Source organism: Phyllobates terribilis, unplaced genomic scaffold (genome assembly GCF_046119375.1).
Source record: "Phyllobates terribilis strain yellow unplaced genomic scaffold, ASM4611937v1 Scaffold_8__6_contigs__length_399053987, whole genome shotgun sequence".
In the NCBI taxonomy this organism is placed as follows: Eukaryota; Metazoa; Chordata; class Amphibia; order Anura; family Dendrobatidae; genus Phyllobates; species Phyllobates terribilis.
The window spans coordinates 267949461-267974940 of NW_027362768.1; the positions used below are offsets into that span (position 1 = coordinate 267949461).

General features: G+C 43.5%; 1 protein-coding gene across 2 annotated transcripts; it reads right to left on the reverse strand.

Moving 5' to 3' along the window:
- Positions 1–540: 540 nt before the first annotated feature.
- On the reverse strand, positions 541–25333 carry CBY1 (chibby 1, beta catenin antagonist). 2 transcript variants are annotated; one of them, XM_073644236.1, is made up of 6 exons: positions 25225–25311; positions 22078–22191; positions 12538–12675; positions 5801–5906; positions 2449–2561; positions 541–1027 (listed from the first exon to the last, which is right to left on the reverse strand). In XM_073644236.1, the coding sequence occupies exons 3-6, from the start codon at positions 12613–12615 to the stop codon at positions 947–949; spliced, it is 378 nt and encodes a 125-aa protein (XP_073500337.1). In that variant the 5' UTR covers positions 12616–12675; positions 22078–22191; positions 25225–25311; the 3' UTR covers positions 541–946. The 2 variants fall into 2 exon arrangements, with proteins under 2 accessions (XP_073500337.1, XP_073500336.1); XM_073644235.1 differs by lacking the exon at positions 22078–22191 and having other exon boundaries at positions 25225–25333.
- Positions 25334–25480: the final 147 nt, after the last annotated feature.

Genomic DNA, 25480 nt, shown 5'->3' on the forward strand with positions numbered 1-25480 from the left:
AATATACATGATCACATACAGTTTCCTAGCTTTATAATAGAAATCTGTCCATAAAAATAGGAAGGCACTCCGATGTTCCGTTTGGGATCAATTTTTTTTTCTTGCACCCATAAACTTGAATGTGTGAGTCTCATGTGAGACTCTGATGAAAAGTAATGCATTCTGCAATTTTTTTCTTATAGTCAGACCAAGAGAAAAATCATCTGAACAGCCCTATTGAATAGCATGGGTCAGTGTGCCATCCGATTAAAAATCTGATCGCACATGTCTAATCTATACTCTCGTCTGAATGAGCCCTTATTCGTGGCAAAATCACAGATCTAAACTGGTTTTGCAACAACGGTTTTTGTCACGCGATACATGTCACCATGTAGCCCCCCCCAGCCTAAATTATACTGAACTGTGCCAGGAATTTCAGTCTAACATTCTGCAGCAAACATGACGTGTGCGACCACAAAAATGCATTAGAACGCATTTGGGGTTTACACCTACAATTACAAAATGAACATAATGCAAAAGGCGGCAAATAAAAAAAAACACTTTAAAATAAGCATTATTGTATTCAAAACTTGTATAGAAATAAAACAACTATTAAAAATGCAACATCAGCAGGTGGTATACACCAATTTCATAATCAAATAACAAAAACCCTAAAACTCATGACGTTTGACTGGTAATTTCACTAATCGGGGAGAGATCGTTAGTAGAAATGACATTTTACAAACCTAACATTGCACTTTTATATTATTTAAAAATAAATAAATTGAACTTTATGGAATGAAGTTCAGGGCGACTGATAGAGCCCTGCTGAAAAGAACGGGGAGAATGGTCCCAATAAGATGTCAGACTCCTGGAGCAGAGGGGCATTATTAATATTCTGTAAGATGAAAGTATTGCGTCATGAGCTGATCCTGGATCATTTGGGTCCATGTTCCTTATATTTCATTCATTTCCTCCGTCCACTCAAGCTCTTCATTTCCTCCAGTTCCTTATCCTTCAGATGGGATTCTGCTGTAGCCTCGGAGAGCTTTTGTTATAGAAAAAGAGAGAAAGATTGAACATACTGCATATTACAGCCTTCACACGTACAGGGTCAACCATTGTCCCCCAGACTACTATTACAGTATAGTGTTTCATGAACTTACTGACAGCCATAGATCAGGATACTGCATACAACCAGAGGTCAGATGATGAAGCCAATCACATGGATCATATTCTTACGCCACCATTTCCTCTACTACATGCTTACAGGCTACGGTGACCACTCGTTCCCCTATAGCGGAGCGCAGCTGCTGAACGTAAGACTTCCCCGTACCTGATCACTCTCATTACCTGTGTACTTTCCAACCATAAATGTATTTATGCATCAGATATCTATTACTGATGTATCATGAAGAGGAGGGAACACTGCTGTCAATGTTAGTTTCTTATAATGGAGAAAGAAAAAAAGATATATAACTTTGCAGGGTAAAATAAAAAAGTGTACCCTCCAACCTTAATCTTCTAGGCAGGGAAAGGAAACAGTGAGCGGAGAGCTCCCTCCATGTAACGTGGCATGTCATTTTAGACATACGAGTTATAAAAATACAGCTCTAGACTGTATTACCAGTTGTTGATGGATAGAAAGAATCCCAGATGGCACGTTTTTATACAACCATTAGGAATAAGAGTCAAAATCACCCATTTATTGTTGGGTGTGTGAGCCCTCATTATTGTATATTATTTTGTGTTGATGTGTTTTCCGATTCCCACCTGTCTCTATTGTGCTGGGTACCTGGTTACCCCTATTGTTAATTAAAATGATATATTTAAGAATATAAAAAGAACAACACACCACTATCACACATTTTAACCAGTCTATAACATATATGGCCAGCTGACAGGGAATTTCCAGTTTAATGTTAACATAGATGACGTCTATTTTGCCATCATTGTGATTACTAGGGGTCTGACTGTCCCCCTCTGATCCTCAGAATAAAAAGAATGCAGTCTGAAAGCCATGAATGGGCTGTGATACAGTTCCCTGCAGTCAGTGGATAGGAGCAGTACAAAAAACGTCGAGGGTGAGCAATGCTAGACTGGCTCTGTGGCCCCTTGATAATCAGGAACAGTGACATCTCTGAGGTCCGGTCCCCACCACCCAGAAGGTGATAACATAGTACAGTAATAAACCATCACTTTATGATATAGAAACCTTTTTCAAATAGTAAGAGAAAAGAGTTCTAAACTTTCTAATAAACCTTTTCTAATAAACTTTGGTAATGATTCATCAAGTCTGGCAATATTCACACCGGTCCTGATGAGGGAGTTGGGTGGAGTGCGAGGCTCGGGTTATCATCTATCCTATGGATAGGTTATAAAGGGGTTTTTCGGTGAAAAACAGTTCAAAGTTGCATCCACACTTTTGAAGGTGTCAGAGTTGTAATATCACTTTAGACCATTACTTACCATGTCCAAAAGCAACTCTACTTTCAGACGAAGCAAATTATTCTCCTCCTCCAACTGCAGATTCCTCTTCCGAAGACGCTGGATTTCCTTCTGTGACCCGGTGCCACCTGATTCTATCAGAAGCATGCATTGTTATGTAGTATACAACAGAAAACAAATTAAATAAATGCATGTCCTATTCACACCACTAGAAGTTTAGGATATACAGCACTTTTTCCCCTTTGTTATACACAAGTAAGTCAATGTCTAAATACTACTACTGGGCAAAACCACTCTAGATGACACCATGGAGGGCCACGAATCAGCAGTTGTCTAAACCCGTTTCTAATTCCTTTAATCCTACCATAGCTTTTACAGTCTTTTTCCTGATGAATCAATCATCTATTATAGAATTATATTAAGTAAAATAATGTCATGATTCCTAACTGAAGTGATAAATTAACTCCTTAAGGACCAGGCAATTTTTCCTTTGGTGTGTTCATCCCCTTTCTTTCAAAATCCATGACTTCTTTAATTTTACATTGACAGACAAGTTAACTCCCAGCACTACCGCTCTCAGCCACGGCAGGATGATACAATGGCCAAGGCACCGGCACAACCACAGGAAAGTCCGAGTCCTGCCACGGTGACGTCATCACGCTGCGTCGGGACTCTGATGTCCTGCGAGTGTGCCCGCGCATAGGCCTTTGTATCCTCCTGCTGTGGTTGACAGAGGTAGTGTATGGAGATCAATGCGTTGGTCTGCCCGGTGGCCTCATCCGCATCCTGGATTAGGCGAGTATATGACTTTTTTTTAATTTAAAACTTTTTGTGTGATTGTGGGTGCATTATGCATTGAGGGAGACCCTTAGAGTGGGGAGGGGGGTCTGTCATACATTTTAGGGGTTACTGTGGGGAGCCCTCAAAGTGTGGGGGTCATTATACAGCATGGCAGCTAATGTGGGGGAACCTCATATAGTATGGGGGCTTATTTGGAGGCCTTCATATAGTATAGCGACTATTGTGGGGGCCCTCATACCGTATGGGGGCCAATATACAACTTGGAGACTAATGTGGAGGGGCCCATCATATAGTGTGGGGACTATTGTGGGGGCTCTCATACAGTATGGGAGCTGTCAAAGTGTGGGGACTACAGAGTGAGCCATCATACAGTGTCAACGCCATTATACAGCTTGGGGACCATCATACACTGTGAGGACTACTGTGAGGGGCATTATACTCTGTTTTGGGGGAGCTGTGGGCCCATCATACTATGTATAGGTGAGCTGTGGGGCATTATACTGTGATAGGGGAACTGTGGGCTCATCATACTGTATATGGTGGAGATGTACATGGGGTACCCGGGGGACATTATCAAAGAGTTTGATCATGTGTGGTGCCGACTGAGTCTGCTGATGCTTTGAAGAGCCGTCTCCCTGCAGAAAGAAGAGTGAGCACACATGCTCAGGTCAGACTTGAGACTGCTGTCACTCACAGAGATGTAACCCCGTCCCCACCAGTGACATGTCCTGCTCTATTCGCCCGATTCCTGTCCCCATATCAGAAGTAGTGGAGCCAGAATCAAAGCAGAAGGATATGTGACCCACAAAGAGATGAGTTTGCAGAAGCAGGGCAGGTAATAAAAGTGTATTAGAAAAGTGTTAGTTGGGAAGAGTTAGGACAAATGAAAGGTGGTTAAACTAGTAGAGGAAAACCGCTTCAAATGTTAAAGCACCACTTTAGCGTTTTTTTTTTTTTTTTTTCAGCGTTGGCATGGTGCTTTAAATGTAAGCCCCCTGCTCCCGGTCATATACTCACCTTCCGCCACCTCTTACCGATGCCGCTCCAGCGGCGCCATCTTGTGATAGTAACTTCTGACTGTCCGGAAGTCAAAAACTACGTCACAGGAACTCAATGCAAGTCTATGAGTGCCAGAATGAGGCCAGAACAAGGCTCTCATAGACTTGTATTGTAAAATGACCTTCACATAGGTCCATGAAACACTGCAGCTGATGGCAGGTCACTTTTCACCGGAGACCGACCAGAGTGACCTTGGAAAATAATGAAGGGGATGACAAGTGAATATCAGAAGGGGGCAGGAGACATGCATTTAAAGCACCACTCCAGAGGTGCAATAAAAAAATAAACGCTGGAATGGTGCTTTAAGTGGGGACTTAAGCATTATTGTTATAGGAGCACTCAGTACTGTGACCGTCAAAGGGGCACATGGGGCATTATTATATTCTTGGTGCAAAATGTGGACAGTGTTTTCAGGGCACTTGTACAGGGCATTAATATTTTCTAGGGGGCAATTTTACCATCCAGAGGGCATTTTACTATGTAAGGGGCACAGTTAATAAATAATGACCCACAGCAAAAGTCATAAGTTATAAATAAACAAATAGTTTGGTGGGTGAGCTACTTTTTGCCAAACACCCAACACGTGTTTGACTGTTGCTTCGTCAGGGGTCAGGGTTTTAGTCCTTGTCAGTTTTCTAGAACTACCTGTATTTAATGGTTTTAAAATTTTGTACCTAATAAAGTTTATTACATTTTTAATATATTTGTGTTACTTTTCCCTGGCACAATTTTCTATTTTGGTCATATTCATTGTTTCAGAGCCCTATGGGAATCTTTACACTTCTGACCTTCTAGGATTATAACCTTTGGTTACATATGTAATCTGACAGCAGCATGAGGTAGGGACAGATACTCTGATTCCAAGGATGTGTCACTTAGTTTACTGGGTGCAGCACTTGTGATAGAGTCACAGTTTTCTCTGCTGCAGATCTAGCAGAGCTTGGAATGCTGGTCTGTGTATAGCCCCGCCCACACCCCTGATTGGCTGCTTTTCTGTGTACACTGTACAGTGACAGAAAACTGCTAATCAGTGCTGGGAATGAGGGTGGACTAGGAGGCACGTGGGCTGCTAGTTCTGACGTGATAATCTCCTGCTGATAAAACAATGATTGTAGTGAAAAATCAAAAAACAAAAGTAAGTGACCCATCACTTGAATCAGACTCATCTCCTACAAAATGGTGCTCTCATATTACATAGGAAAAACAGATTCCCTTTAAGGGGTTAAACAAAAACATTTGAGCATTCGTTTCTTAATTGTCATTAAATGTAACATTTATTAACATGCAGCAGAAAATATGAAGGGTTTACTAAGGTGTACTGTCCTCCCACGAGAGCATCATTTGCCACTAGGACAGCATTGAAGACACACGAGCTATAGGTAAAGAATGGAGAGGAGAAGATTACCAGGGTTAATAAGGTGATTCCTGAAGAGTTCTTGAGGTTCATGTCTGATGATTATGGTTTGTTCAAATATGAGCCAAGACACTGCCTGCAGTCTAACAACGTACTTACCAGTTATCCACTGGCCATTTTCAAACTTCAGACTTTGCCCTGCAATACTGATACTGGGGGCCCCATAATCCAAACCAAGCTCCACCTCCTTTGTCGTCCGGTCCAACTAGAAGAGATGGAAAAAAGATCTAAAGGGATGAGATGGGAAATCTACTAAGTAAAAACTGAGTAAACAATATAGTGTAACCAGTGAAAGGAGTAATTTACTGTGTAATTATCCCCTTCCCGACAAGGCTATTCTCAGTTTGTGTTTTTTCCTCGCCTTCTTCCAAGAGCCACAACTTTTTATTTTTCTGTTGACAGCCATATGAGGGCTTGTTTTTTGGGGGGGACATGTTGTACTTTAAAACCATTCATTTTATCATGTGATGCATTGGAAAAATGTGAAAAAAAATTATTTTTATTTTTTTTTTATTTTTTTATTTACAGTGTTCATTATATCGTATCACTTCTGTCGCCATATTCTGAGACGTTTTAGATTTTTTTTCATATTTTTAATAACTTTTTGTTACTTATCACTGTATTTGTTAGTCCCCTTTGGTGACTTGAACCTCGGATCATCCGATCGCTTGTGCTATATACAGCAATACTACAGTATTGCTGTATTATAGCAAAAAATCTCAGCCCCCTATGAATGCCAGACAGAAGCGGCATTCACAGAAGTACCGTACTGACAGGCATCATTCAGCAGACACCAAGCTGTCATGGCAACCCATCAGCCACCAGCGATAGTGTCACGGGACGTTGATGGGCATATAGAATGATGCCAAGCCGGCGTGCTGTAAATGTCGGTGTCAAGAGACTGACAACAGCATTTAATAGGTTAACAGCGGAGCTTTGCTGCACACGCTGATACAGGCAGATGAAGGCCCAATAACACAGCCTTCATGGCTGGAAAAGATGTGGGCTAGTTCCTGAGCACACGTCATATTTCGGTAAGGGGTTATTTGCATCCTTACAAAGCCCTTTCCCACTCTGCGTAGTAAGGCTATGTGCAGAGTTGTTCAAAATAAGCAAGTTTTTTTAAATGAGAAAACTTTTGCAACCTTCTTTCATTTTACAGTGCCTACTTTGGAGCAGATTCCACTTCCTTTTTTTCCCCATTAATCATTTTTCAAAACCTGAAGTAGAAAAAATGCTCATAAAACCTTAACATGTAAGCAGCAAAAAGAACAAGGCTGTGTGCACACGGTGCGTTCTTTGGTGCGTTTTCGATGTGTTTTTTTTCCGGACGGAATTGGGCCAAAAAAACGCGAGGTAATTGTGTGTCAGCTAATTAAATGACAATCCTGAAGTGCCGTGCACACGATCAGGAATTTTCCTGTCAGGATTGTCAATGTGTTTAAATCTACAGCATGTCAATTCTTTGTGCTTTTTTGTAGCGTTTTTCACCCATAGACTTGAATTGAGTCAGTCAAATCTGCAGCAAAAATGCAGGTATAAAAATGTTTGCGGATTTGCTGCAGATTTTTGCTGCCCATTTGACTGACTCAATTGAAGTAAATGGGTCAAAAAAGTGGCAAAAAGGGAAAGAATTTACCGCGAGTCACAGGCGTCGGCTGATGAGAGACTATTACTCCCATCAGCCTACGGCAACTGCCGCTGATAACAGTGAGAGCAGGCGCCACTGATTGGAAAAGTAGTCTCTCATCAGCCGGCGCCTGTGACCTGCGGTCAAGAAAAAAAAAAAAAAAAAGTTTAAATAAAAAATATTGAAAGAAAAATTAAAAAACAAAACACATTATACTCAATTTCCAATGCCCCTCACCTGTAAAAAAAAATAAATAAATAAACCACCATATCCCTCATCTGTCTGCCGTAATCCGTGTCCGACGGATCACTTTTAGAACAGTCACTTTGAGAGATGTGACTACTCTACCCAGCATCCGGCAATACTCTGACAGGAGCGTGAGAGCTCCTGCAGTGTACAGCGCTGAGCTGCGGTGACAGAGGTCACACGAGTTCATTAGCTGAAGAGCTCCGGCGATCTCACTTACGGCACCGCCGCTGAGTGAGAAAATTCTCATGCAGCAGTGGTGGCGTAAGTGAGGTCACCGGGGCTCATCAGCTAATTAACTCGTGTGACCTCTCTCATTGCAGCTCAGTGGTATACAATGACACAGGAGCGAATACTGTCCTGTGTCGGCCTGCTGTCATGTAGATCAGTCACATCTGCTGATGTGACTGTTCTACAAGTGAGCTCATTGTGGGACACTCTGGATTATTTCATCAAGTCAGACAGGTGAGGGGTATGGTTGTTTCTTATTTTTGTTGTTTTTTGTTTTTTTACAGGGGACAATGGCTTCAAATGGAATGGGCGTTAGGTGAGTAATTTATTTTATTTTTTTACAGGGGGCAATGACTTCATGGGATTGGGCGTTTTTTATTTTTAGATAAATGTGTAAAAAATGGTGTGGTCTTTTATTTAAAATAACAGATTTTATTCTTGCTTTGTCTTAATTTAAAAACTTTTACTATGGGGTTAGTAATGGGGGCGTCGTATAGACCTTGGATGTATGGATAAGTCATGGTGATTTTGCGCTCAAAGAGGCTATGCACGCGCAATCGCCGCCGGTTATCAGCTGATTCTGACAGCTGACACCTGGCTCTATGTGCCAGGAGCTGTGCCTGTACTGTCAGGAGCTCTCCAAACACAACATGGCGTTAGCTAATTATTTCAGAAAATTTTGATTTTTGATTTCAAAAAGTCAAATGCCACTCCTTTCCTTCAGAGCCCTGCCGTGAGCTCAAACAATGGTTTCACCCCCCATATGGGGTATCGGCATGCTCTGGAGAAATTGCACAAAAAACTTTGGGGTCCATTTTTTCCTGCTACCCTTGTAAAAATTAAAAAAAATTGTGGTCTAAAGTAAAATTTTTGTGAAAAAAAGTTAAATGTGTTAATTCCTGTGAAGCATCTGATGGGTTAATAAACTTCTTGAATGTGGTTTTGAGCACCTTGAGGGGTGCAGTTTTTAGAATGGTGTCACTTTTGGGTATTTTCTGTCATAAAGACCCCTCAAAGTCACTTCAAATGTAATGTGCTCCCTAAAAAAATGGTTTTGTAAATTTTGTTGGAAAAATGAGAAATTGCTGATCAACTATAAACCCTTATAACTTCCTAACAAAAAAAAACATGTTTCAAAAATTGTGCTGATGTAAAATAGACATGTGGGAAAGGTTATTTATTAACTATTTTGTGTGACGTAACTCTCTGATTTAAGGGAACAAAAGTTAAAAAGATTGCAAAATCAAAATTTTGCCAATTTTCAGTTTTTTTCACATAGAAATGCAAAAAATATCAAACACATGTTACTACTATCATGGTACAATATGTCATTTAAAACCAGTCTCAGAATAAGTGGGATTCGTTGAAGCGTTCCAGAGTTATTACCGCATAAAGTGACACTGGTCAGAATTGTAAAATTTGGCCTGGTCATGAAGGGGCAAACAGGCTTGAGGTGGTGAAGGCAGGGCTGTGGAGTCGGTCAGCCAAACCTCTGACTCCCTCATACATGGCTCATGTTTAAGTGATAAATTTACTGTAGCACAGATTCATCTCAGCTAAAAGTCTAGACCCTTAGATCAGGAATAGGACATTTCATAACTTTCCCAAATTCTTATGAAAAAATATTCCCCACAAACTGCATTGAATTACTGTACCCAATTTATTATACATATTTTAGGAGTTGGAGTCGGTCCATTTTATACTGACTCCATAGCCCTGGGTGAAGGGGTTAAGTAGCCCATGTAAAACATACCACTACAGTGGGTACAGAAAGTATTCAGACCCCTTTAAATTTTTCACTCTTTGTTTCATTGCAGCCATTTGGTAAGTTCTAAAAAGTTCATTTTTTTTTCTTATTAAAGTACACTCTGCACCCCATCTTGACTGAAAAAAACCCCCAGAAATGAATAAATTTTTTCAAATTTATTAAAAAAGAAAAACTGAAATGTCACATGGTCATAAGTATTCAGACCCTTTGCTCAGACACTCATATTAAGTCATATGCTGTCCATTTCTTTGTGATCCTCCTTGAGGTGGTACTACTCCTTCATAAGAGTCCAGCTGTGTTTAATTAAACTGATAGGACTTGATTTGGAAAGGCACACACCTGTCTATATAAGACCTCACAGCTCACAGTGCATGTTAGACCCAATGAGAATAATGAGCTCAAAGGAACTACCCAAGGAGCTCAGAGACAGAATTGTGGCAAGGCACAGATCTGGCCAAGGTTACAGAAGAATTTCTGCAGTACTCAAAGGTTCCTAAGAGCACAGTGGCCTCCATAATCCTTAAATGGAAGAAGTTTGGGACCAACAGAAGTCTTCCTAGACCTGGTTGTCCAGCCAAACTGAGCAATCGTGGGAGAAGAGCCTTGGTGAGAGAGGTAAAGAAGAACCCCAAGATCACTGTGGCTGAGCTCCAGAGATGCAGTAGGGAGATGGGAGAAAGTTCCACAAAGTCAACTATCACTGCAGCCCTCCACCAGTCGGGCCTTTATGGCAGAGTGGCGCAACGGAAGCCTCTCCTCAGTGCAAGACATATGAAAGCCTGCTTAGCGTTTGCTCAAAAACACATGAAGGACTCCCAGACTATGAGAAATAAGATTCTCTGGTCTGATGAGACGAAGATAGAACTTTTTGGTGATAATTCTTAGCGGTATGTGTGGAGAAAACCAGGCACTGCTCATTACCTGCCCAATACAATCCCAACAGTGAAACACGGGTTTTTCTTTTTTAATAAGTTAGCAAAAATTTCTACATTTGTTTTTTTCAGTCAAGATGGGGTGCAGAGTGTACTTTAATGAGAAAAAAAATGAACTTTTTAGAATTTACCAAATGGCTGCAATGAAATAGAGTGTGAAAAATTTAAAGGGGTCTGAATACTTTCCGTACCCACTGTATATGCTATTTTTGGAGATGGGAATACCCCTTTATCCACAAGTAAACCGTTCTATAATGCTGTCCAGCCGTCTTACTGAAAGTGCGAATGTACTTGTTTCCTCCCGGGAACCTCCGGCTTTTAGTCATGGGGGCAGTACAGGGTGCGGCTACAGTCACCAGTCACAATAGTGAGTGGCAGATGTAAGCACTTGCACTGCACCTGGCACTTTGACAGCTGGCTCTGCAGAGCATCCGTACAGAGCAAGCTGTAAATCAAAGTGTTGGGATGTACTTACTTCCGCTACTCACAGTATTGTGAGTGGTGGTTGTAGCCGTGCCTTGTACTGCCCCCATGACTGAAAGCCGGCGGCTCCCAGGAGGAAATAACTAGATTTTCTCCCGTTATCTGCACTTTCAATAGGGCAGCAATATAACAGTTTATCTACTTGCAGATTAACCCAATATCTGCAGGTAAAAAGCATTTTCCAAGGTGACAGGTTCTCTTTAAATTTGTATAGTTTATATTTAAGTTTTAAAGAAAAATTATGAGGATACATTTCAAGAGGCCCATAACATTTTATGTTGACAGAGCTGTGTAAGGTTATTTTTTTTTGCAGGACGAGCTATAGGTTTAATATATAGTTGGTTCAAACTCACCCGCGCCATACAAGTACCACAACTGCACAGCACCTCATATTAATGACCTTCCGGCTGCACCTGATATATATGCCATGTGCAGGGAAAGCTTACTGTAAAACACCAGGTAGTGCTTTCTACTCTGATGAATTCTATACTTAGTAAATACATTATATTATGCATCTTGTTCCAATCCTGCATTGCAGCCTACAAATTCAGAGCTGCATTCACAATTCACATTTTAGAGCTTACATTTAGCCCCATTTCTGCTTGTCCGCACAAAGTATGAGCTTCTTATGTGCTTTGTCGTTGTAGAGTAATCTGATGCAAGAAGAACTAATACTCCCAGTGTATTATAGCAGCTCAGCTAAGATGTTAATCTGATTACAAGCGTAAAGGGAATCTGTCACCAGGTTTTTGCTACTCCATCTGAGAGCAGCATGATGTAGGGGCAGAGACCAAGATTCTAGTGAGGTGTCATTTACTGGGCATCTTGCTGCAGTTTTGATAAAATCACTGTTTTATCTCCTGCAAATCTAGCAATTCTCTGAATGCTGAGCTCTGTATAACCCGCCCACACCACTGATTGGCTGCTTTCTGTGTACACTGTGCATAGGCAGAAAGCTGCCAATCAGTGGTGAAGGCGGGGTTATACAGAGCTCATGTATATGGAGGACTACATGGCAGCAGGTATACTAGTCTTCAAGTGATAATCTCTTGCTGATAAAACTGTTTTTACCAAAAGTATAGCAAGCAGCCCAGTAAGTGTCACATTGCTGGAATTAGGTCTCTGTCCCTACATCATGCTGCTCTCAGATTAGGTTGCAAAAACTTGGTGACAGATTCCCTTTAACAGAAAACAGACCACTAAAGGCTGGGTCTTAATTTTGATGATCATCATATATTAACATGAAACTGCACCTAATCTCCCATATACTCCTATTTAACTGATCCAAAACAGGTATAAGCGTGTTCAGTATAGATCACTATTCACTGATCGCACAGTGCCGCATTTTTAAACTCACGACTAGAAATGTAACGACTGCTGGCAATGTCACTCATCTAGGGTTGAGTCTGAAACGGGCAAACAAACAGGTTTAAGTGAGGGGCTGTGAACCAAAATATGAGTTTTACAACTACCTATTTATTTCAGCACATGCACTATATATCACTATCGCCATACAAAGAAAAAGGAAGAAAAATATAACACATACTGCATGCAAGTTGGAAAGCGATGCCGATTTTCTAGGCGGCGTTTTCTTCGGACTAAAGGTGTTTCCAAATAGAGGCATCTTGCCTATTTTCCAAGTGGATTCCAGAGCGGACCTGCTATGCCTACAGTGTATACGCTGCTACAATAAAAAAAGAAAGAAAACTAGTACTGATTAATGTCATCATTCCTCGGTTTAGACTTCGTACACACTAGTGTCATGTTTCTCCTCCATCAGATTTCAGATGCCCCTAACAAGCAGGACGTCTGCACCACTGTGACAGGCAATAATAGAAGTATACAACAATGGACTACCAAACCTTATCAGTTAGGGCATGTTCACACGTTGCGTTTTTGCAGCATTTCTTTTTTCTGCAGCTTAAAAACGCTGTGTTTTCAAGTACCAGCAAAGTCAATGTGATTTCAAAAATCTCAAGCGCATGTTTTTTTTCTCTATGCATTTTCTGAGCTACTTGGCGTTTTTTGAAATCTGCAGCATGGCAAGTCTTTCACTGTTTTTACATTACTTTTCTCCTGATCTAATGAATGGGAAAAAAAAAAAACACTGCAAAAATGTCACGTGTAGTGTTGAGCATTCCGATACTGTAATATCGGGTATCGGCCGATATTCGCGGTATCGGAATTCCGATACTTAATTCCGATACTTTTACAATATCGGATACCGGAATCGGAAGTTCCCATAATGCCTGCGCTCTGTAGTGTCTGTGAAGGATGACAAGTTGGATGGCAGCGCGATCCAGCCTGTCATCAGAATGCCATCCCAGCGGGGGAGAATTCTCCTGATTGTTTAAAAGCCGGCGGGCGGTATAAAGCCGCCGGCTTTTAAACAATCACACAGCCCCATACTGCTTCCCCGCAGCCTCCCACCCCGATCCTCCGCTCCCCTCGCCACCTCCCATCCCGATCGTAAGTTAGGACCGGGCGGGGAGCGCAGCTCCAAGGAGCGGGGAGTGAAGGACCCGGGCGGGGAAGCCGGCAGTGAAAAGACTTCACCGCCGGCTTTCCCGTTCTGTGCTGCGCTTTCCCGCCGGTTATTTCAAATGAACAGCTGAGGTATCAGGTGATGCCGATCAGCTGTTCATTTGAAGTCGCCGCGTTGCCCTCAGAGGGTTCATGTGAGTTCATGCTTGACTGCATGAACTCACATGAACTTTCCCACGGCCGCACAGGTCAGCCTCACCTCCCAGACCCGTCATGATTAGTGTGTGTGCGGGGTGTGTGCGCGATGTTTGTGCGGGTGTGCGGGGTGTGTGTGCGGGGTGTCTGTGCGATGTGTGCGTGCAGGCAGACATAGGCCGATGTGACACTACTACTCCCATCGGCCTATGTCTGTCCCCCGTCCACTCCTGCCAGCAGGATCAGCTCGATGGGAGCAGTAGTTCCCATCAGACTGATCCTGCTATTTAAATTGCCCTACTGTGTCCCCAATAAATGTTAAATACATGTCATTGGTGGCCAGTGGTTACCTAAAAGAAATTAGTTCATACATTACCTGTCCCCGCCGATCGCCACCTAAAATAAAGTAAAAAATAAAAAACTACACCTATACTCACCAAGACACCTAATTCCCCGAAGCCATCGATCTCCTGTAATAAAATATAAAATAATAAACCACAACCTTATCCTTACCCCTCCGTAGTAGTCCACGAGTGTCCCACGAAGATCTCCAGTTCAGAGCAGCCACATAGAATGTGACCGCTCTGAACCGCTGCCGCCGCTAGAATGACAGCATAAGCGGGTTCACCGGAGTTCAGGCAGCGCTGCTCCGGTTAGCTGCTTTACGGCCCTGCTGTATAGTGAGAAATTCCCACGGTACAGCAGTGCCGTAAAGGAGGTCTCCGGAGCTGCGCTGACTGAATGCACTCCGGTGACCTCAGTCAGTGGCTCCCGCTGCCGGGAGCGGACGTGTTCCCGGCAGCGTGAGCTTACAGCAGCCATGCACAGCTGTCACCATCTCCAGATGTGACAGCTGTGCATGGGAGATCAGCGCAGGAACGTGGACAGGTAACTATTATTTTTAGTAAACTAAGAATTAAATAAAATTGTGTGTTTTATTTCAAATAAATTATTTTTTTCTGGGTGTAGTGTGTGTTTTTTCTTTTTAACACTTTGTAGGTTAGTAATGGGGGTGTCTTATAGACGCCCATCATTACTAACCTGGGCTTCATGGCAGCTGGCGCTGACATGAACCCCACCACTATTACCCCCTGCCACCGCACCAGGGCAGCGTGGAAGAGCGAGGCTAAGTGCCAGAGTTGGCGCATACTATGGATGCGCCATTTCTGGGGCGGCTGACGGCTGGTGTTTCTAGCCTGGGAGGGGGCCAATATTCATGGCACCCTTCCTGGGCTATTAATATCAGCCCCCAGCTGTCTGCCTAGCCTTTGCTAGCTATTAAAATAGGGGGGACCCCACGTCATTTTTTTTGGGGGGGTCCCCCATTTTAATAGCTAGTAAAGGCTAGGTATTCAGCTGGGGGCTGATATTAGTAGCCTGGGAAGCTCCGTGGGTTTTACCCCCTTCCCAGGCTTCAAACATCTGCCCCAGCCGTCTGCTTAACCTCCGCTAGAGACTAAAATTATGGGGGATCCCACGCCATTTTTTTTTTAAATAAATCCATTATTTTAACACTAAATGACATTTGAGGAGTTAATAAAGATGCAGTCCCTAAATTATTATTTATTTTTTAATTAATTTTTCCCAAAACTTTTGACGTGGGCTTCGCCATATTTTTGTATGCCAGCCAGGTACAGCATCCAGCTTCTATGAACGCGCCATTTTCCGGGGCGGCTGCGGACTGCAATTTTCAGCGGGGGGCAGAAAGCTTGGGCCTCCCTGCGCTGCAGATTCCATCCCCCAGCTGCCTAGTTGTACCTGGCTGGACACAAAAATAGGGAGAAGCTCCACGTTTTTTTTTTTTTAAATTACCGTATATTCCGGCGTATAAGACGACTTTTGAAGACTGAAAAATCTTCTGTCTAGTCTGGGGTCGTCTTATACGCCGGTAATGCTTTTGAACTTTCAGAAATTGACATGCGGGGATACTCTGGGGGTGTTAATAAGCTGCCGTGGCCGTATCCCTGCCATGTCGGAGTTAATATAAGGTGGAGGGAGTTAAAATACGGCGGCGGTAGGTCCAGACAGTCAGCGCTTCTGTGCTGAAACTGACACATCGCTGCGTATTCCCAGCTCCGGACACAGCGCAGGACTTCTGTGCCGACAGCTTTCACTTGTCACAGAAGCGCTGCGCTGTGTCCGGAGCTGGGAAGTTCGCATCGCTTCTGTGACAATATATGAAAAGCCGGCAATTCAGCAGCGGCATAAGCCGGCACCCGACAATTTAGAATAGAAAGAATAGAGAATCACACATAGATTAGATAGATAGAAACATGTCAGTCACATATATATGAAGTACAGTGACAGTGTTGCTTACTGTACTTGTCATTTAGTGTAAAGGATTTATTAAAACAAATAATAGTGTTTTCATGCACCGTCTCTTTAAAAAAGCCGGCCGGCAATTCAGCAGCGGTACCCGACAATTTATAACAGACAGAATAGAGCTTCACACATAGATTAGATAGATAGAAACATGTCAGTCACATATATATGAAGTATAGTGACAGTGTTGGTTACTGTACTTGTCATTTAGTATTAAAATAAAGGATTTATTATTAAAAAAATTGGCGTGGGGTTCCCCTTAATTTTAGGCTCTAGCGGAGGTTAAGCAGACAGCTGGGGCAGATGTTTGAAGCCTGGGAAGGGGGTAATACCCACGGAGCTTCCCAGGCTACTAATATCAGCCCCCAGCTGAATACCTAGTCTTTACTAGCTATTAAAATGGGGGACCCCCCCAAAAAAAATGACGTGGGGTCCCCCCTAATTTAATAGCTAGCAAAGGCTAGGCAGACAGCTGGGGGCTGATATTAATAGCCCAGGAAGGGAGCCATGAATATTGGCCCCCTCCCAGGCTAGAAACACCAGCCGTCAGCCGCCCCAGAAATGGCGCATTCATAGGATGCGCCAATTCTGGCACTTAGCCTCGCTCTTCCACGCTGCCCTGGTGCGGTGGCAGGGGGTAATAGGGCTGGGGTTGATGTCAGCTTATAATGCCAGCTGACATCAAGCCCAGGTTAGTAATGGAGAGGCGTCTATAAGACACCCCCATTACTAACCCCATAGTCAAAGTTAAAAAAAACACAAACACCCAGAATAAAGTCCTTTAATTGAAATAAAGACACAATTCTTTATTGTTCTAAATTAAACCATACTTACCATCACGCCCATTCCAGCTGAAGCCAACGATCTCCTGCAATAAAAGAAAAATAATAAAGCAACCTCATCCTTACCTCTCCATGGTTCCCAGGACAGCTTCAGCTCTGCTACATCGAGATGACAGGCTGGACCGCAGCAGAACGCTGCCATCCAGTCTGTCATCCCGCAGACACTGAGAAGCGCAGGCATGCTTGCGCTCCTCAGTGTCTCGCTGTGACGGCATCCAGATGAGCCGACAATGAACTCAGCTCACCTCCTGGACGTCCGTCACTGACAGCGTGGGAAACTTCTACTGCGCATGCGGGGAGCAGGAGAATTTTCCCACGCTGTCAGTGACGTGCATGAGGTGAGCCGAGTTCATTGGACATGATCTCGGCTCATCTGGATGCCGTCACAGCCAGACACTGAGGAGCACAAGCATGCCTGCGCTTCTCAGTGTCTGCCGCATGGCAAGCTGAACGGCAGCGTTCTGCTGCGGTGCAGCCTGTCATGTGAATGTAGCAGAGCTGGACCGGTCCTGGGAACCATGGAGAGGTAAGGATGAGGTTGCTTTATTATTTTACTTTTATTGCAGGAGATCGTTGGCTTCAGCTGGAATGGGCGTGATGGTAAGTATGGTTTAATTTAGAACATTAAAAAATTGTGTCTTTATTTCAATTAAAGGACTTTATTCTGGGTGTTGTGTTTTTTTTAATTACTTTACTAGAAATTCATGGTGGTCATGTCTAATATTGGCGTGACCCCATGAATTTCGGGCTTAGGGCCAGCTGATAATGCCAAGCTGGCCCTAACCCCTTTATTACCCAGTGAGCCACCGCACCAGGGCCCTGGATGAGTTGGGTACAGCGCCAGAAGATGGCGCTTCTATGAACGCGCCATTTTCCGGGGTGGCTGCGGACTGCAATTTGCAGCGGGGGGGGGGCCCAGAAAGCTTGGGTCTCCCTGCGCTGCAGATTCCAGCCCCCAGCTGCCTAGTTGTACCTGGCTGGACACAAAAATAGGGCGAAGCCCCACGTCTTTTTTTTTAAATTATTTCATGAAATAATTAAAAAAAAAAGGGCTTCCCTATATTGTTGTGTCCGGCCAGGTACAAATAGGCAGCTGGTGGTTGGGGGCAGCCCGTTCCTGCCTGCTGTACCTGGCTGGACACAAAAATATGGCGAAGCCCACGTCAACATTTTTGGGAAAAATTAATTACAAAATTAATAATAATTTAGGGACTGCATCTTTATTAACCCCTCAATTGTCATTTAGTGTTAAAATAAAGGATTTTTTAAAAAGAAAATTGGCGTGGGATCCCCCATCATTATAGTCTCTAGCGGAGGTTAAGCAGACGGCTGGGGCAGATGTTTGAAGTCTGGGAAGGGGGTAATACCCACGGAGCTTCCCAGGCTACTAATATCAGCCCCCAGCTGAATACCTAGCCTTTACTAGCTATTAGAATGGGGGACCCCCCCAAAAAATGACGTGGGGTCCCCCCTATTTTAATATGTTTATGAGTGACAGTTTTCCTGCTATATACCTGCATGTCATAAGAATTTAAATTAAAAAAGGACCATGTTAAATTCAAATCTGTTTTTTTTTAATTTTTACCGGTGTTTGGTATGCGTTGGAAAAGGGGTAGTCTTATACGGTGAATATATCCTAAACTCTATATTTTAACAGGAAAGTAGGGGGGTCGTCTTATACACCAGGTCGTCTTATACGCCGGAATATACGGTATTTCATGAAATTCATGGAATAATTAAGAAAAAAAGGGCTTCCCTATATTGTTGTGTCCAACCAGGTACAAATAGGCAGCTGGTGGTTGGGGGCAGCCCGTTCCTGCCTGCTGTACCTGGCTGGACCCAAATATAGTGCAAAGCCCCACGTCAATTTTTTTTTAATTATTTCAGGAAATTCATGAAATAATTAAAAACAAAAAAATACTTGAAGCTTCTCCCTATTTTTGTGTCCAGCCAGGTACAACTAGGCAACTGGGGGCTGGAATCTGCAGCGCAGGGAGGCCCAAGCTTTCTGCCCCCCCCCCCCCCCCGCTGAAAATTGCAGTCCGCAGCCACCCCGGAAAATGGCGCGTTCATAGAAGCTGGATGCTGTACCTGGCTGGCATACAAAAATATGGCGAAACCCACGTCAAAAGTTTTGGGAAAAATTAATTAAAAAATAAATAATAATTTAGGGACTGCATCTTTATTAACTCCTCAAATGTCATTTAGTGTTAAAATAAAGGATTTATTTTAAAAAAAATTGACGTGGGGCTTCGCCCTATATTTGTGTCCAGCCAGGTACAGCAGGCAGGAACAGGCTGCCCCCAACCACCAGCTGCCTATTTGTACCTGGTTGGACACAACAATATAGGGAAGCCCTTTTTTTCTTAATTATTCCATGAATTTCATGAAATAATTTAAAAAAAAAATGCGTGGGGCTTCGCCCTATTTTTGTGCCCAGCCAGATACAACTAGGCAGCTGGGGGCTGGAATCTGCAGCGCAGGGAGGCCCAAGCTTTCTGGGCCACCCCCGCTGCAAATTGCAGTCCGCAGCCGCCCCAGAAAATGGCGCGTTCATTGAAGCGCCATCTTCTGGCGCTGTACCCAACTCATCCAGGGCCCTGGTGCGGTGGCTCACTGGGTAATAAAGGGGTTAAGGCCAGCTTGGCATTATCAGCTGGCCCTAAGCCCGAAATTCATGGGGTCACGCCAATATTAGACATGACCACCATGAATTTCTAGTAAAGTATTTAAAAAAACACAAACACCCAGAAAAAAGTCCTTTAATTGAAATAAACACACAATTCTTTATTGTTCTAAATTAAACCATACTTACCATCACGCCCATTCCAGCTGAAGCCAACGATCTCCTGCAATAAAAGTAAAATAATAAAGCAACATCATCCTTACCTTTCCATGGCTCCCACGACAGCTTCAGCTCTGCTACATCGAGATGACAGGCTGGACCGCAGCAGAACGCTGCCATCCATCCTGTCATCCCGCAGACACTGAGAAGCGCAGGCATACTTCCACTCCTCAGTGTCTGGCTGTGACGGCATCCAGATGAGCCGAGGTCATGTCCAATGAACTCAGCTCACCTCATGTACGTCACTGACAGCGTGGGAAAATTCTCCTGCACTCAGCACTTCAGCGTGAGAATTTTCCCACGCTGTCAGTGACGTGCATGAGGTGAGCTGAGTTCATTGGACATGAACTCGGCTCATCTGGATGACGTCACAGAAAGACACTGAGGAGCGCAAGAATGCCTGCGCTTCTCAGTGTCTGCGGGATGACAGGCTGGATGGCAGCGTTCTGCTGCGGTCCAGCCTGTCATCTCGATGTAGCAGAGCTGAAGCTGTCGTGGGAACCATGGAAAGGTAAGGATGAGGTTGCTTTATTATTTTACTTTTATTGCAGGAGATCGTTGGCTTCAGCTGGAATGGGCGTGATGGTAAGTATGGTTTAATTTAGAACAATAAAGGATTGTGTCTTTATTTCAATTAAAGGACTTTATTCTGGGTGTTTGTGTTTTTCTTTAACTTTGACTATGGGGTTAGTAATGGGGGTGTCTTATAGACGCCTCTCCATTACTAACCTGGGCTTGATGTCAGCTGGCATTATAAGCTGACATCAACCCCAACCCTATTACCCCCTGCCACCGCACCAGGGCAGCGTGGAAGAGCGAGGCTAAGTGCCAGAATTGGCGCATCCTATGGATGCGCCATTTCTGGGGCGGCTGACGGCTGGTGTTTCTAGCCTGGGAGGGGGCCAATATTCATGGCACCCTTCCTGGGCTATTAATATCAGCCCCCAGCTGTCTGCCTAGCCTGTGCTAGCTATTAAATTAGGGGGGACCCCACGTTATTTTTTTTGGGGGGTTCCCCCATTTTAATAGCTAGTAAAGGCTAGGTATTCAGCTGGGGGCTGATATTAGTAGCCTGGGAAGCTCCGTGGGTATTACCCCCTTCCCAGGCTTCAAACATTTGCCCCAGCTGTCTGCTTAACCTCCGCTAGAGCCTAAAATTAAGGGGAACCCCACGCCAATTTTTTTTTAAATAAATCCTTTATTTTAACACTAAATGACAAGTACAGTAATCAACACTATCACTGTACTTCATATATATGTGACTGACATGTTTCTATCTATCTAATCTATGTGTGATTCTCTATTCTTTCTATTCTAAATTGTCGGGTACAGATGCTGAATTGCCGGCCGGCTTTCTTAAAGAGACGGTGCATGAAAACACTATTATTTTTTTAAATAAATCCTTTACACTAAATGACAAGTACAGTAAGCAACACTGTCACTGTACTTCATATATATGTGACTGACATGTTTCTATCTATCTAATCTATGTGTGATGCTCTATCTTTCTGTTATAAATTGTCGGGTACAGATGCTGAATTGCCGGCCGGCTTTTTTAAAGAGACGGTGCACGAAAACACTAATATTTTTTTTAATAAATCCTTTACACTAAATGACAAGTACAGTAAGCAACACTGTCACTGTACTTCATATATATGTGACTGACATGTTTCTATCTATCTAATCTATGTGTGATGCTCTATTCTTTCTGTTGTAAATTGTCGGGTACCGGTGAATGCCGCTGCTGAATTGCCGGCTTTTCATGTCATTCTACATTATTCTTAGTTGTTTTACTTCATGTAGAATTAACCTACAAGGAAAGAAAGGGTTTATTTTCATTCCGATATTTGTGTCCCATTGACTTGCATTGGTTTCCGGTATCGGAATCGGCGATATCCGATACTTTTTGGGTATCGGCCCGATCCAATCCGATACGATATTTCCTGATATCGGAAGGTATCGCTCAACCCTAGTCACGTGTGAACATACCAAAGGGCACTTGGCCATATAGTAAACAGAGATCAAGGCACAGTCACTCTTCAATTATACTCCATCTGTTTTTAGGGCACATGGAGGCCATGCTGTAATCTCTTTCTATTAGCTCTGGTTGGCTACATCTCTAAAAGTAGCTAATGGAGGGAAAATGCATTGCCAGGTTCCAATCATTGGCATTGCTTCAATTTAAAGGGGCTGTCCGGCCTTAGCGTACAAGTCTGCAGTCACTCTATGTGACGGTAGACTGGTGAATCTTCACAACGTGCAGTGAGGACTCTATTGCCGGCGCTGGGCACTTGAACGCAAACATTTGCATACATGCGGTCACGCAACGACTAGACGTGTAATGAGCAAGGCCGGATACGACTAGTAGGAATGTGGCGGAAGTATGCGAATTGTGTACCTGTGGTCACATGACTGTTCTTTCTCAGCGTTTGCACTAGAGAATCCTCACAGTGCGCAGATTCACAAGTCTGCAGTCAAATAGCGCGACTGAAGACTTGTCCCCCTTTAATACCTGAATGGGATATAGAGAGTTCTATTTACTAAATTGCAATGTGACTGTCCAATTTGTCCCCACCTGTTATGTATCAATGGCAGTTTATGATCCAGATCCATGTTCTCTTTATCACTTTTCTATGTTCCATTCATTCATTCTCTATGGGACTGTCCAAAGAGTTGGACCTAAACTGAGGTCAACAAATTATCATTTATCCTGTCCCAATAGGAATGTATGGCATCAGAGGCATTGTCCCCCGTACCTTACAGACTGTGAGCCCAGGAGGGTAGGATGCCCGCTGCCTCTATGCCAGTCTGTCACTGTTAGTTCATTTTCACTGTATGTGCTGATGTACAGTGCCTACAAGTAGTATTCAACCCCCTGCAGATTTAGCTGGTTTGATAAGATGCAAATAAGTTAGAGCCTTCAAACTGCAAACGAGAGTAGGTTTTATGAACAGAAGCATAAATCTTACAAACCAAAAAGTTATGTTGCTCAGTTGAATTTTATTAAATTTTAAACATAAAAGTGTGGGTCAATTATTATACAACCCCTATGTTTAATATTTTGTGGAATAACCCTTGTTTGCAATTACAGCTAATAATCGTCTTTTATAAGACCTGATCAGGCCGGCACAGGTCTGTGGAGTTATCTTGGCCCACTCCTCCATGCAGATCTTCTCCAAGTTATCTAGGTTCTTTGGGTGTCTCATGTGGACTTTATTCTTGAGCTCCTTCCACAAGTTTTCAATTGGGTTAAGGTCAGGAGACTGACTAGGCCACTCCAACACCTTGACTTTTTCCCTCTTGAACCAGGCCTTGGTTTTCTTGGCTGTGTGCTTTGGGTCGTTGTCTTGTTGGAAGATGAAATTACGACCCATCTTAAGATCCTTGATGGAGGAGCGGAGGTTCTTGGCCAAAATCTCCAGGTAGGCCGTGCTATCCATCTTCCCATGGATGCGGACCAGATGGCCAGGCCCCTTGGCTGAGAAACAGCCCCACAGCATGATGCTGCCACCACCATGCTTGACTGTAGGGATGGTATTCTTGGGGTCATATGCAGTGCCATCCAGTCTCCAAACGTCACGTGTGTGGTTGGCACCAAAGATCTCGATCTTGGTCTCATCAGACCATAGAACCTTGAACCAGTCTGTCTCAGAGTCCTCCAAGTGATCATGAGCAAACTGTAGACGAGCCTTGACATGACGCTTTGAAAGTAAAGGTACCTTACGGGCTCGTCTGGAACGGAGACCATTGCGGTGGAGTACGTTACTTATGGTATTGACTGAAACCAATGTCCCCACTGCCATGAGATCTTCCCGGAGCTCCTTCCTTGTTGTCCTTGGGTTAGCCTTGACTCTTCGGACAAGCCTGGCCTCGGCACGGGAGGACACTTTCAAAGGCTGTCCAGGCCGTGGAAGGCTAACAGTAGTTCCATAAGCCTTCCACTTACGGATGATGCTCCCAACAGTGGAGACAGGTAGGCCCAACTCCTTGGAAAGGGTTTTGTACCCCTTGCCAGCCTTGTGACCCTCCACGATCTTGTCTCTGATGGCCTTGGAATGCTCCTTTGTCTTTCCCATGTTGACCATGTCTGAGTGCTGTTCACAAGTTTGGGGAGGGTCTTAAATAGTCCGAAAAGGCTGGCAAAAGAGATCTTTAATCCACACATGTGAAGCTCATTATTCTTGGTGCCTGAACTACTTCTTAATACTTTAGGGGGACCAAACAGAATTCTTGTGGTTTGAGGGGTTGAATAATAAATGACACTCTGAATTAACTTTTAACGTTTCAAAAAAAAAAAAAAAAACAATATTTGCTGCAGTGCATTTCCCACTTCCAGGCTGATCTACAGTACAAATGTCACAATGCCAAGTTAATTCCGCATGTGTCAACCAGCTAAATCTGCAGGGGGTTGAATACTACTTGTAGGCACTGTAAGTAGACCCCCTAAACATGCACAGCACCCTGCAATTAACAGTGCTGTAAACACATAATAATGATTTAACATCTACATCCTGGCAGACGGCTAAACATGATGTGAACACGACCTAAAGCCTTATTCAGACGTCTGTGATTTTTCCTGCACGTAAAAACACTGGTCAATGTTCTTCAGTGTTTGGATATGATTTCTTTCAGTGTGTGGCTTTTTACCATCAGATTTTCACTGTTGAAAAAATAAATTAGGAATCTTCTCCTGCCCATAAGACTTGTGCACACACTATTTGCATTTTTGGTGCGTAAAACAACAAAAAAAAAAACACGCTGTTTTACACCACCAGCCAAATGAATGAAGTTTCTGAAATCTCATGCACATGCCGCTCTTATTTTTCCTTGCGCATTTTAATCATCAAGGCCCCGGAGAATAATACGAGTGCGAGCTGTCAAAACAACGGCTAGAAGTTGTCGGATTTTTATGGTCACGTACACGAGCCCTTCTGATGTTAATTACAGACAGCAGACAGGCCCGGTGTGTTCATGCCGAAATTCTGGCATAAAAGCTTTGAAAAGTTACAACTTTGGGTGCCAGTTTCTCCCAGCTCCAACAAAATGGGCAAAGCTGGGGTGGGACAGGGGTATGGCGATCCTCACTCCTCAATTTCATGATGAGTAACGGTGTTTCAGCAGGGACTGGAGTAGGATTTGTGACCAGGTGCACTCAGCAGTGCCTGCCAATCGTCTGACTCCAGCAATCCTCCTAATCAAGACGAGTGTGAACGCTGCTCTTCATGCATCATAGACTTCATGGGTAATTTTGACCCAAAACTCCGATCAAAAACAGACATCTCCATCCACAAAAAAAAAAAAATCAGACGTGTGAACAGCACCATAGACTACAACGAGTAGTGCTCTATCCCTGAAAACCATGGATAGAAGATGTATTTGAAAAACAGACGTGTGAACGAGGCCTTACTGTTCTTCTAAAATATTTGTTTTCTTACTTGTTATTATCTTTCTACAACTTTCCACACCAAGACACACCCGGCCCTCCATAATGCAGCACACAACACTGCGCCGACCACCCTCCTACACGCAAAGCAATAGTCATTACCTGCCTCCCGCCGTTAGCACAGCACTCTATACCAGGTTACCAACAAAACGGATCGCGCATGCGCGCACACCACCGGACCCAACAACTGAAGCGCGGAGGGGGCAGAAGTAATAGAAACACTGATTACAACTAAACAGCGCTGAATTCTGTTACTTATAAACCACTTATTCAATTAGTAAATCTGTACAATCATTGCTTTTGTGCTTAGAATTGAGATACAACTATATATAGAAAAAGCTTAACCCCCTCTCCTTGA

Bases quoted from the DNA above. Each gene is read 5' to 3' on its own strand.
- CBY1 (XM_073644235.1), bottom strand. From the start codon at position 12,615: ATGCCTCTATTTGGAAACACCTTTAGTCCGAAGAAAACGCCGCCTAGA. The intron at 5,907-12,537 runs GTATGTGTTATA...CATCTCTTCTAG, and splicing joins CGCTTTCCAACTTGCATGCA to TTGGACCGGACGACAAAGGA. The intron at 2,562-5,800 runs GTAAGTACGTTG...TGCTTCTGATAG, and splicing joins AAATGGCCAGTGGATAACTG to AATCAGGTGGCACCGGGTCA.